Below are 11,839 nucleotides of genomic sequence, written 5' to 3'. Positions count from 1 at the left end.
AACTCACTTTGTAGACCAGGCTGGCCTCGAACTCAGAAATCCGCCTGCCTCTGCCTCCCGAGTGCTGGGATTAAAGGCGTGCGCCACCACGCCCGGCATAGAACAGTTATTTCTATAAGAATTATGCATACCATTAAGTTTTTATAATAATTGTTCTATTTGGTAGTAACAAAATGTTTGCTTTATAAACTTACTATAAATGTTGAAAATACAAAATATGTATTACAGTTACATCATAGCAATAAAAGGTAACTTTTATGGTAAAAATATATGCATAGCAAACACTGAGGTATTAAATTTTTATTAAACTGCCATATTTATTAGTGATAAAAATACTCTATACAAATCACTGTGAACTGGGTTTGGTAGCACACCCCTAGCTCTTGGACAGCACAGGAAGGAGGTCTCTGAATTTACTGTTAGCCCGATCTACATGGTGACACCAGACAGGGCTATGACATGAAACCTCTTTTCAACAAAACAAAAACAACAACAACAAAAACTAAAAAAAAAGTCTTCCATTAAAATATTTCACTAAGATTTCTTTTATAAAAAATGTTTAATAGTATTGACTTTAAAATTTTTATTAATAATCTTTTTGATTTTTTTAATTTAGTATTTTTGATAATGAATTCTAACAGTTACACTAAGTATGGCCTAACAAATGGGGGATATACTATAAATTTAGAAATGTTTATCCTTTATTACTGTTTGTTCATAAATCTGGCCGTGATCCTTTGTTTTATTCATTTTTATCATCCTTAAATTTAAATTTTAACTCAGTTATAAAAGTAGGAATTGAGGGCTGGAGAGATGGCTCAGTGGTTAAGAGTACTGACTACTCTTCCAGAGGTCCTGAGTTCAAATCCCAGCAACCACATGGTGGCTCACAACCATCTGCAATGGGAACTGGTGCCCTCTTATGGTGTGTCTGAAGACAGCTACAGTGTACTCATACATAAAATAAATAAAACCTTTTTAAAAAAAGAAAAAACATCTTTAAAGAAAATAAGAATTGAGATAAGTTTGGTATTTTATGTATTTCTTTTCCCAAAATATCTAAGACTAGTATTTCAGAATTCAGCTATTTTTAGATTTTATAATATTTGCATAGATTTTACTGGCTAAGCTTTCCAGTCTGAAAATCCAAACTTCTAAGTGTTCTAAAATACCAAGCGTTTTTCAAAGCACATGTTAGTGGTATTTTTAAATTAAAATGTTTTAATTCAAATTTTATGATTTGTGTGTGATGTGTATGTGTGAGTGTAGGTCTACATGTGTGACAGCATGTCTCTGCTGGTCAGAGGACACTTTTGGGAGTTGTCTCTCCTCTTGCACTGTAGAAGATGCTATCTTTCAGGGCTTAATTTGCCCCTTCCATCATGGATTCCTGGGATCAAATTTAGGCTGTCAGGCAGGCTATGGCAAGTGTGTTTTGTTTGTTTGTTTTTCTTTGTGACAGTGGGTATCTATGTTTCCTGACTGACCTGGAACTCACTATGTAAACCGGGCTGGCCTAAAATTCACAGATACAATTGCAGAGTTCTGCTTTGCAAGTGCTAGGATTAAAGACATGTGTCACCATGCCCAGCCCATTTTTTTTCTTCTGCTGAACTCCTTGGTCCCTAAATTTAATTTTAAATCTCCTTGATATTACTGAACATGTACTTATTTATATGGAATTTTCTTCAACATTAAATTTCAATGTTTATTTTCAATATAGCTGACATCAACAAAGCTCTTCTTGCCAAGAGGAAAAGAATAGAAATGTATACCAAAGCTTCTTTCAAAGCCAGTAACCAGAAAATTGAGCAAATTTGGAAAACACAACAAGAGGAAATGTGAGGTTTTAAAAGAACTACATCTTTATCATTTATTAGTATGTCCTGATCAAAATTACTTACAGAAAATAGTATCATATGCTTATTAGAGTCTCTAGTAAAAACTGCTTGGCTCTTTTTTTCTTTCCTAATCAAGTAGTGCTATAATCTCATGCCTTCATAGAATTGAGATGTTTCTTAGAAGTGAGTGGAGATTTTTTTTTCCTCTTTTTAAATAACTAGGAAGTTATTAGTCTATATTCATTGTGGAAATAAATGTCATAGAAACTACTGTTTGATAACTGAAAATGTAGAAAAAAAATCAGTTTTATATCATAAGTAATTTATATATTTTGATCAACTTGACTATACCTTTGTACTAAAAATCTTTACCATGCCAAAATGTGGGAGGCAACCTAAGTGAAATAATGTACTTATCGAACTATATTCAGTAGGAAAAAATGAAAAATTCCTTAGAGATTAAAAGTAAACTTTTCTAGAAAATATAAAATAAAATTTCCTTAGTTTCAAGAGCTAAAGCATGTGAGAAGACATCTGTTAGGAAAAAATACTGAAATCAATGTTTTAAAATTTTCCTATCAAAGTATTTAAACTACTGTTTCCTTTTTACAGCATAAGATACATGAATGAAATGTTTTGAATGTTCTTTTCATACTGGTATGAAATTTGACAGGATTCACTGTTTTTTTTGTTGTTTTTTTTACAGACAGAAGCTTAACAATGAATATTCTCAGCAATTTATGAATGTGTTACAGCAATGGGAAGTGGATATACAGAAATTTGAGGAACAAGGAGAAAAACTATCTGTTAGTATCACAATTGACTTTATAATTACTCTATTATAACTATGCCTCAAGTAGAAGTAAAGAACCTAGTCTTACATTATGTCCATAGACCTAAGTTTTATTACTCATTGTCAGGTACATGTTTTATATTGCCAAATGGTAAACCCCATTTACCATTTGGGTTTTTTTTTTAAAGATTTATTTATTGTTATATATAAGTACACTGTAGCTGTTTTCAGACACATCAGAGAAGGGCATCAGATCTCATTATGGATGGTTGTGAGGCACCATGTGGTTGCCTGGATTTGAACTCAGGACCTTCCAAAGAGCAGTCAGTTCTCTTAACCACTGAGCCATCTCTCCAGCTCCTGGAGAGTCTATTACTAGTTTATATAAAAGAATTTGGAGATTAATTAACTTCAGACATAATGTAGTTGAATGGGGTTAGGGCAGGTTTGCTTATTATGGTGTCATCTGGGCTCTGCTGCTAAGACTCCATGAACTTTTAGTGTACTAAGTTAATTCTCCCAGTCCTAGACTTACTACAAAATTAGTGACTGCAGAAACTGAGATGATCTTTCTGAATATTTCTAATAGGAAATTCATGTGGTGGAACATCATTAATCTAGTTTGGATCATTTGCTCATTCCTAGACAATCACTGTAGACACAACATGGCTGGCTTATATGTCCTCGTTCCCTTCCACCACCAATACTCATCCCCCCAACCCCCGTCCCCCAACCCCTGAGTGCTAGGGACTGAATCTAGATGCTTTGTGCAGCCTACTAAAATATGCTGTCACTGAGCTATAGCTCTCATCAGAATATGCAGATTGTATTATTTCTCTATCTCCACTGATGATGGAAGGTAACCCCAGAGAAAGGGTCACACTTTGTAGTCCTGGCTGACCTTGAACTCACAGAGCTTCACCTGCCTTTGCCTCCCAAGTGCATGTTTATGTGCTGATAGGAATTAAGAGAAATTTATTTCTGGTATTGCAGATTAAACCTAGGCCTGCAAAACTATTCTACCGCTACACTGTGTTCTCAGCCCTCGTTTTTTACCTTCCATTTTGAGACAAGAACTCAAGATACCAAGATTAGTTCTGTGCTAGATAGGATTTCAACTTGTAACCTCCTGTAAGGTGGAGACCTTGAAAGAAGCTAGGGGTTATAGGCCTGCAGCTCCAGGTTTGGCTACAGAGAGAAATTTAATAGTAACAGAAGGGGGAAATTGCTAAATTCTTGAGAATGGAAAAGACAGAAAGTTGGACTGAGTATAGTTATCCTTAGAAACAAGAGGAAATAGTGTATATGAGTACGAATACAAATAGATGTAGATGGGTGGTAGATATATATGATAATAAAAAACTATTCTCTTTGGATTCTGTTTGGCTTAGTATAATCATCATGTAGTGAAGAGTAATACTACCATGTAGAGTAGAGTTGAGTTTTACAGGATAGGGATTTAGTTAAATGTGAGTCAGAAGGCTAACAAGTGTATATGTAGAGGAGTGTTATGCAACTTGATGTGAGATTTGCAGTAAAACGAAGAATGCAGTTTTTAGTCCTGAACTAAGATTGAGCTATACTATAGTACTACAGAATTAGCCAGAGGCAGACATTGGTTGAATATACAGTATACTAGAGAAACCATATGTACAGCGCTGAGAGCCTGGATTATAGAAACATACTTGGAATCAAATTCTGCTTGAACAATAGTTAGCTGTAAAACAATAGGTAATTTACTGTTATGTTTCAGTTTCCTCTGCTTTGGGCATGATTGATGAATACCTAAATTGAGTTTATATATATATATATATATATATGTGTGTGTGTGTGTGTATTTGCCTACCATGTATGAAGCCCACAATGACAAAACTACTTTTACCAAATCATTATTACATTTTTTTAAATGTTTATAGAATCTTTTTCGACAACAACAAAAGATTTTTCAGCAGTCTAGAATTGTTCAGAGCCAGAGAATGAAAGCAATCAAACAGATACATGAACAGTACATAAAGGTGAGTTATACATAGTAACATATATTTTTGTTTGAAATAGGACTCACTATGTTGCCTGGCTGGCCTGGAACTTGCTTTGTAGACTAGGCTGGCTTCAAATTCACAGAGATTCTTTTGCCTTTTCTTACCAAGTGATGGTGTCAAATGTGTGTGCCACCAAACCCAGCTAACATGGTTTTTTTTTAAAAAATACTGTATATGAGTGTTTTTATATGTATGTCTGTACACCATGTACATGTTTACTGCCCACAGAGGTCAGAAAAGGGTAGTAGATTCTTTAAAACTAAAGTTACAGATGGTTGTGACCTGCCATGTGGGTGCTGGGAATCAAACCTAAGTCTTCTATAAGAACAAGTATTCTTACCCACTGAGCCATCTCCTGCTCCTAACATATGTGTCTTATAAACCATAATTTAAGTATTGGCTTTTTTTTGCAAATTCATGGGAAATATGTTTTAATTTTTAAAATTTCTATTTTGAATGGTTTATGACCAAAGTGATAAATATGTCTGTAAAATTCTAATGTCCTATGAAGATTATTCAAGACAGGAAATAGAAAAGTAGGAATTTTACCTTTAAAAGTTCTTATACATTAAGTCCATACTTTATTAAATAACATTTTTTTTAGCCATTGTGCTGCTTAACTGAAAATAGTAAGTCTATAAGTTATTTCTGCAGTCTTTTATACATGTATTCCCAGTGTATTTTCAATAGGAAGCAACCACTGGAATTATTTCCTTATTTTCAAATGTATTATAGCTCTTTTCTGGCATACTAGCTTTTAGAATTATTCCAGTTGACAACAATGACTTTATATGCCAACTTATATATGAGAGGGGTTAACCTAAAATTTAACACAGTTGAGGATTAAAAGTTTGTAAGTTGAGAATTATCTCTTGACCCATATGTATACTAGAAAACTGTTCCCTAGTAAGTAGTTTAAAGGTAAATATGAACAGAAAAGTTAATTTTGAGTATTTCCAAAAGACCTTGTCCGCTAGCTCTGATGTTCTTTAAGAACAATTTAATTGGTATGACTTGAGGAAGTACTTAAAAAGATTTCTTCTAATATCACTAAATGTTACCATTTTGGCAAAAACTTCAATATAATTTTAACTCCTCCATATCTGTTTTTTTTTTGTTGTTGTTTTGTTTTGTTTTTTTAAATTTTTAAGAATGGTTTCTCTGTGTAGTCCTGGCTGTCCTGGAACTTAACTCTGTAGACCAGGCTGGCCTTGAACTTAGAGATCTGCCTGCCTTTGTCTCCTGAGTGCTGGGATTAAAACCCTGTTCTCCATATCCTTTTTATACTTTATTACTATTTTTATTAAATTCTAGAATTCTTACCTCTACAATGGTTCATTATTCCTTTAATTTCTGCTGTTTAATACATTTGTTCATTCTCTGCTTGTACTATTTCACTTTCTCATCACACTTTGTCCTATTAAAACTCTTAACTGATTTCTTTTTTCTTCAGTCTATTCTTTGATTCTGCCATATAATCTAAATAAAACATCTCCTTCCTGAAAATGTGCCTGTAGTTGTCCCTTCTAAATTTTTAGTTGTACAAACTGTACATGTACATTACTCTAAACTCTATACATAATTGCTTTCTGAGTCTACAGACTTGACTAAACGTATTTCCGTGCTTTGGTTATATTATTCCTTTAGACTATTTTAAGTCCCCCCCCTTTTTAAAGATTTATTTATATGAGTACACTGTAGCTAACTTCAGACACACCAGAAGAGGGCATAGGATCCCATTACAGATGGTTGTGAGCCACCATGTGGTTGCTGGGAATTGAACTCAGGTCCTCTGGAATAGCAGTCAGTGTTCTTAATGGCTGAGTCATCTCTTCAGCCCTTAAGTTCTCTTTTAATTAATGAAATAGTATACTTTTTGTTTAACTAAACAGGAATTATTCATATGTTCACTAGATAGCTACAGGAGTAGCTATGTTTACATAATTTTTATGATTGGAAAAAAGAAAACACTCGTGTTACTATTTTTTTTTTAGTTCTCAACAGAACAGTATTTTCTACGTAATAGGCAATAGGATACCATATATTTGGTGAATGAGTACTAAATTTTTAAAAACTTTTAAGCTAGGTGTTATGGCACATTCCTCTAAGGATTAGGTAGTTTGAGGTGAGCCTTGCCTGTATTATGAGACCTTGTCTTGAAAAACAAAATACTAGGGCAGAGTTCAATCTATGGGACCCATATGAAAGAAGAAGAGAACCTAGTACCCACGAGTTGTCCTCTAAATGAATGAAAATGTAATAATTTTTTAAATATCAAATAATTCTTTCATTATAACTTGATACTATAGATATTTTATTCCCTTTTGTGAATTTAAGTCACACTGACTCTTAGTCACAATAAGTAGATTATACCCCGATGTCTTAAGAAACTAGAAATTTTTAAAATTGTATATACTGATAGACCTTGTAATCTTTCTAAATTTTATTTTCTTATTCTTTTGAGACAAGATTCTACATCTTGTCTACATTCTATATTTTGAGTAGACTCAAATTTGCAATTCTCCCATCTTGTTTAGCTACCTTCTTCATTTTCTTTTTTATCAACTTGACCCTAGTTCATTAAACTATTGTTTTGGGAAATGATGTTACTGTTGTACTTTAATTGTATTTGATTAACGTGTGATAATATTGTTTATAGTGGTAAATTTGGTCTATATGAGTTACTTAGAATGTTGGGATAAATAATGAGCATTTTCTGAATAATGAAAATATTTTTACTTTTAAAAGATTTTATAATTTAGCACCTCTGGTTAAAAGTTACAGTTTATAACTAAAGTGGCCTTTTTGTGTTTTAGAGTTTGGAAGATGTGGAAAAGAATAATGATAATCTATTTACTGGCACACAAAGTGAACTTAAAAAAGAAATGGCTATGTTGCAAAAAAAAGTTATGATGGAAACTGTAAGTTCTATTTTATATTGCAGAGATGAGGATTAATGGAGGCACTGAAATGTTTTATTTGCTGAAAATTTTATAACATTTAACTAAAAATTAAACATGTTTCATATCTCCTTTCATGAAACAGCAGCAGCAAGAGATGGCAAATGTTCGAAAGTCTCTTCAATCCATGTTATTCTGATGAGTCTTTGAAGAAAGAACTTGAACCTATGTAATATGATACAATTAAAACATTAGCTAAGAGGCATGCCTGTAGTAAATTATAGTTTAAACTATAACATCTGAAATCATTAGCTTATTTAAGTGGAAGATTTTTGTTCCTGTTAACTTCTAAATAAACCTAAACTGTGTAAGTACCAGCTATTCCAATGTATCAAGCTTTCAGGGGTTTTTTGTTTGTTTCAATAGTTGTTCTCTCCACGATTGTGTCAATAAAGATGATTTAAATTTATATTTTGGTTTCAGTATATCTCTTAACAGTCCCAAGGTACAAAGTTCCAAGTATAGATAGTTCTAGGTTTTTTTTTTCCTCAGAGTCTAACCCTCTTGTCCAGATTAGTCTCAAACTTTTAGGAGTAAGAGATCTTTTTTTACCTCAGCCTCCCAAGTAGCGGGAACAGATGCATGCCATCACTCGTGGCTTATACTGTACTCCTCCTTTAAGGAAAGAACCCTACAGAATCTGTTTTTTATGTACATCTTTATATGTTTACTAAAATAATAGATTGCCAATTCTATAGTTTATTAAAAAAACTTAAGCTTGTGTCTTGGAATAAATTATAGATGCTAAAATAATTAAAACACCTGAAAAGATTTCTAAGTATTGGTTTTAATATGTAGATTTATATTTCATTCTGCAAGTTTATCAAAATACCATTTAATTCCCTAGTCTATACTTAAATGACACATGCCCCTACTAATGATTAAGAGAATTATCACAAACACAGCTTAAGTTATTTATGGTTTAAGTACTTCATATCTGTCTTCAAATATGTATTTCCTAGGTATCTTTTTCCATTGTAATTTTCAGTAAATATACTGAAGCTTGATTTCATATTCATTTCTAAACTTGAACTGTTTTTAATTTTAAAAATAGGCATTTATACAGAGAAGCTTATAAATACAATTTCATATATATTGAGTTGTCTCAGCATTTCTTTAAAGTCATTTGAGCTTTCTAGTTTTGCTGAAACTGCATTCAATAAATCATTCAGAAAAACAAAACATATACATCAGAAGGAAAACTATCTTTTTAAATTTTGTTCTATAACCCACCTTTTAAAGATTTTTAAACAAGTCTATATAATACTCTTTTTATTGTCTAGGAAGAAATTACCCTTCTACCATTAGCTTTGACATTAAAAGGACAGTCCAATTCTTTAATTCCTTTTTATTTGAGGTGGGTGGGGTGGGTGTTGCTAGTAGATCAAGCCAGGTCCTCACCCATGTTAAGCTTAGCTATGTCTGCAACATGGAATATAAACCTTGAGAATCTTACCCAAGAGTTAGAGATGCAATGTAAATACTTCAGAGTGTTTTCTCTGTATTCACATATTTTTACCTTTTGAGAAACATACACTTTTCAACTCTTTTTCTTGCTTGGAATACTTAAAATACACATTTACACTATTTGTCTGATTCTTTATGTGGTATATAGCCTATGGAGATTTTGTATGAAATTAGAGATGAGGTCATATGGGTCATAAGCTCTGAAGAGTGTTAAGAAGAGTGTTAAGATAATTGTGGCATTTATAAAGCAAATCTTAAGTATTTTCAACTGAGAATAGAAAACATAATCAGTACCTAATGTACCCAGTGTTGAATACTGACACTTGTTTTTTTCCCCCTTACACCTTTTTTTTGCTATTTTCCCAAGTTACCAATTTCCTTTCCTATCAATTATTTGAGTTACTTTTTGGTCTTTCTTTGGGGACTTAAGGTTCATTTTTTTCCCATGGAAATAAATTGTTTACTTGGATACAAGTTTAAGGCACAAGTTACCCTCAAAGATTCATGTTATGCTGAATTAGTACAACAGAATCCCACAACCATTGTTTTAAATTCTAGATAGTATACTAAAGTATGTCTATAATTAGCAAACCTCTTTTGAACAATGGTTAGTACATACAAATATCTCAATATATCACTTGACTCAATTCTAGTATTATCATTAGATACTTAGTATTATGAGCTCACTTTTCAAGTTTTATCAATCAAATGTCATTGCCAAGATGGATAGAAGTTCTTTTAAGTTCTGAATATTTGTGTAATCCTTTGGCAACCAAAACCCCAAGTCTGATAGGTGTTTTGTAGACATAGTGCTATTTAGACTTATTGGAGTACAATTTCCTATTATCCTTAATATTTAAATTTATTTTTTTGTTCTTGTTTCTAATGCATAAATTATATTACATTGATAACGTATGTGATAAGTCAATGACAAGGGATTCATTATTGATGTAGACATAATGGAAGCTACAGATTTATGTTTTATATTTAAACATAACCTTATAGATAGTATACTAGCCTCCTGTATAAGGGGATATCCTTCATACATAGGTTCCCCTAACTGCTTCTCCTCTTTTCCTTGGGCTACTAGTCAGTCAATATGCTTGTAAACCTGTTCAGGTGCTTGTTGACAGGAAGTCTTGAAGATTTTTAGATGAAGGTGTCTTGAAATTTGCAGGCACAAAGAACTAAAGTATATTATCATATCAAATGAAGAAATGACCTTTAGAAGCAAAACATAAAATACAAAATGGGTTATTGATTCATCTTTTATTAAAAAAAATACAATTAAGTTTCTATTAGCCACGACTCCCACCTCAAATGTCTTTAAAATTCCTAATTAAAAATACTGTGTTTTAGAGTACATACCTTCCATGTTCTTTTTTTGTTTTTGTTTTTGTTTTTTAAATAAGATGTGGGCTATATAGTCCTGGCTGGCCTTTTGGCTATGTAGCCCAGGCTGGCCTTTAACTCATGTCACTCCTTTTACCTCAGCTTCCCAAGTGCTGGAGTTACAAGTATGTGCCACAATGTACAGATACTCTGGGTATTTATCAAAATTGAAGCATAGAGGTAAAAAGACTACAGTTACAGTACAAATGCTCAAAAGTAGAAGGACCTAAGTATTCTGACTCCACATTCTACCAGCTTTCTGCCATTGAATGAAGCCACAAATTTCCTATAAGAAGGAGCTGTTCACATATTTTTACTCCTTTGACATTTAAAAACTTAAAAGGCCTAGAAAAGAAGCTGTAGTTGAGAGAAGCATACACAAAACTCTGTTATATTAAAAAATTAAAGGACTAGAGTCAAATACCTTAAGAAAATAAAGCCCAAGCCGGGCGTGGTGGCGCACGCCTTTAGTCCCAGCACTTAGGAGGCAGAGGCAGGCGGATTTCTGAGTTGGAGGACAGCCTGGTCTACAAAGTGAGTTCCAGGACAGCCAGGGCTACACAGAGAAACCCTGTCTCGAAAAATCCAAAAAAAAAAAAAAAAAAAGCCCAGAAAAAAAATCGACTGATGTTGGTCATAGATGCCTCAGTAGAAAGAGAAGCTCACCAAGATGTTAATATTCATTTCCTGAAGGAGAAGAGGTAAGCTCCCATACCCAAGAGTATATGGGCAGTAGAAATTGGACTCACTGGATTATTTTTTTAAAGGACATGAATTAGGAGGGGTGTTTGTTAGATGGGTGAGGGTGGACCTGGGTAGAGTTAGGGAAATGAGTATTGATGAATATAGTCAAAATACATCATACGCATGTATGAAATTCTCAAAAAAGTTTTTTCTTTTTTAAATCCTTATATCAGGTTTTCAAGATATATTGAGTAATTTCCCATTTAGATTGTTTTACATCCACATATTTGATGTTTAATTTAGGTTGTTTTGGAGCTAATAAAAGTAGACTGCAAATTAATTTGCTCCAGGAAGTTTAATGTGTAACCTATTGAAGGGACATTAAATCCCAGCACTTATGTACAGAACAGAGTACAGATTTTTAAAATACCCAAGTCCAGCAATAAGATGGTTAATGTAAATTAGCAAAAGATTTGCTGCAGACTCTAAACATCCACATATGTTACTAGCAATTTGATAAAAGCTAGTGAGGGAAATATAGGAGCCGTAGATAGGAAAAATATAGTAAAATTATCTTAACCACCATAAACTTAGTGCCAACCATAAAGATAGACCTTAATATCATATATATATATATATATATATATATATATATATATATAT

At 32.8% G+C, this 11,839-nt stretch overlaps 1 protein-coding gene and 1 long non-coding RNA gene across 2 annotated transcripts in view; one reads left to right on the top strand and one right to left on the bottom strand.

Moving 5' to 3' along the window:
- The window catches only part of Sycp3 (synaptonemal complex protein 3), a 14,858-nt gene extending 6,816 nt beyond the window's left edge, over nucleotides 1–8,042 (top strand). The window contains exons 5-9 of the mRNA XM_021204779.1: nucleotides 1,724–1,841; nucleotides 2,548–2,647; nucleotides 4,551–4,649; nucleotides 7,490–7,594; nucleotides 7,719–8,042. Of these exons, the coding sequence (XP_021060438.1) occupies nucleotides 1,724–1,841; nucleotides 2,548–2,647; nucleotides 4,551–4,649; nucleotides 7,490–7,594; nucleotides 7,719–7,772 (476 nt within the window). The 3' untranslated portion in view covers nucleotides 7,773–8,042. The remainder of the gene's footprint in view (nucleotides 1–1,723; nucleotides 1,842–2,547; nucleotides 2,648–4,550; nucleotides 4,650–7,489; nucleotides 7,595–7,718) is intronic.
- LOC115064687 lies at nucleotides 7,627–10,480 on the bottom strand. Its single transcript, XR_003844495.1, has 2 exons — nucleotides 10,212–10,480; nucleotides 7,627–7,798 (listed from the first exon to the last, which is right to left on the bottom strand). It is a non-coding gene; the product is annotated as an uncharacterized LOC115064687 (long non-coding RNA).
- Nucleotides 10,481–11,839: the final 1,359 nt, after the last annotated feature.

Source organism: Mus pahari, chromosome 9, assembly GCF_900095145.1.
Source record: "Mus pahari chromosome 9, PAHARI_EIJ_v1.1, whole genome shotgun sequence".
Lineage (NCBI taxonomy): Eukaryota > Metazoa > Chordata > Mammalia > Rodentia > Muridae > Mus > Mus pahari.
Note: the sequence above shows the minus strand (reverse complement) of the source record. Positions and strands in the feature narration are given on the sequence as shown.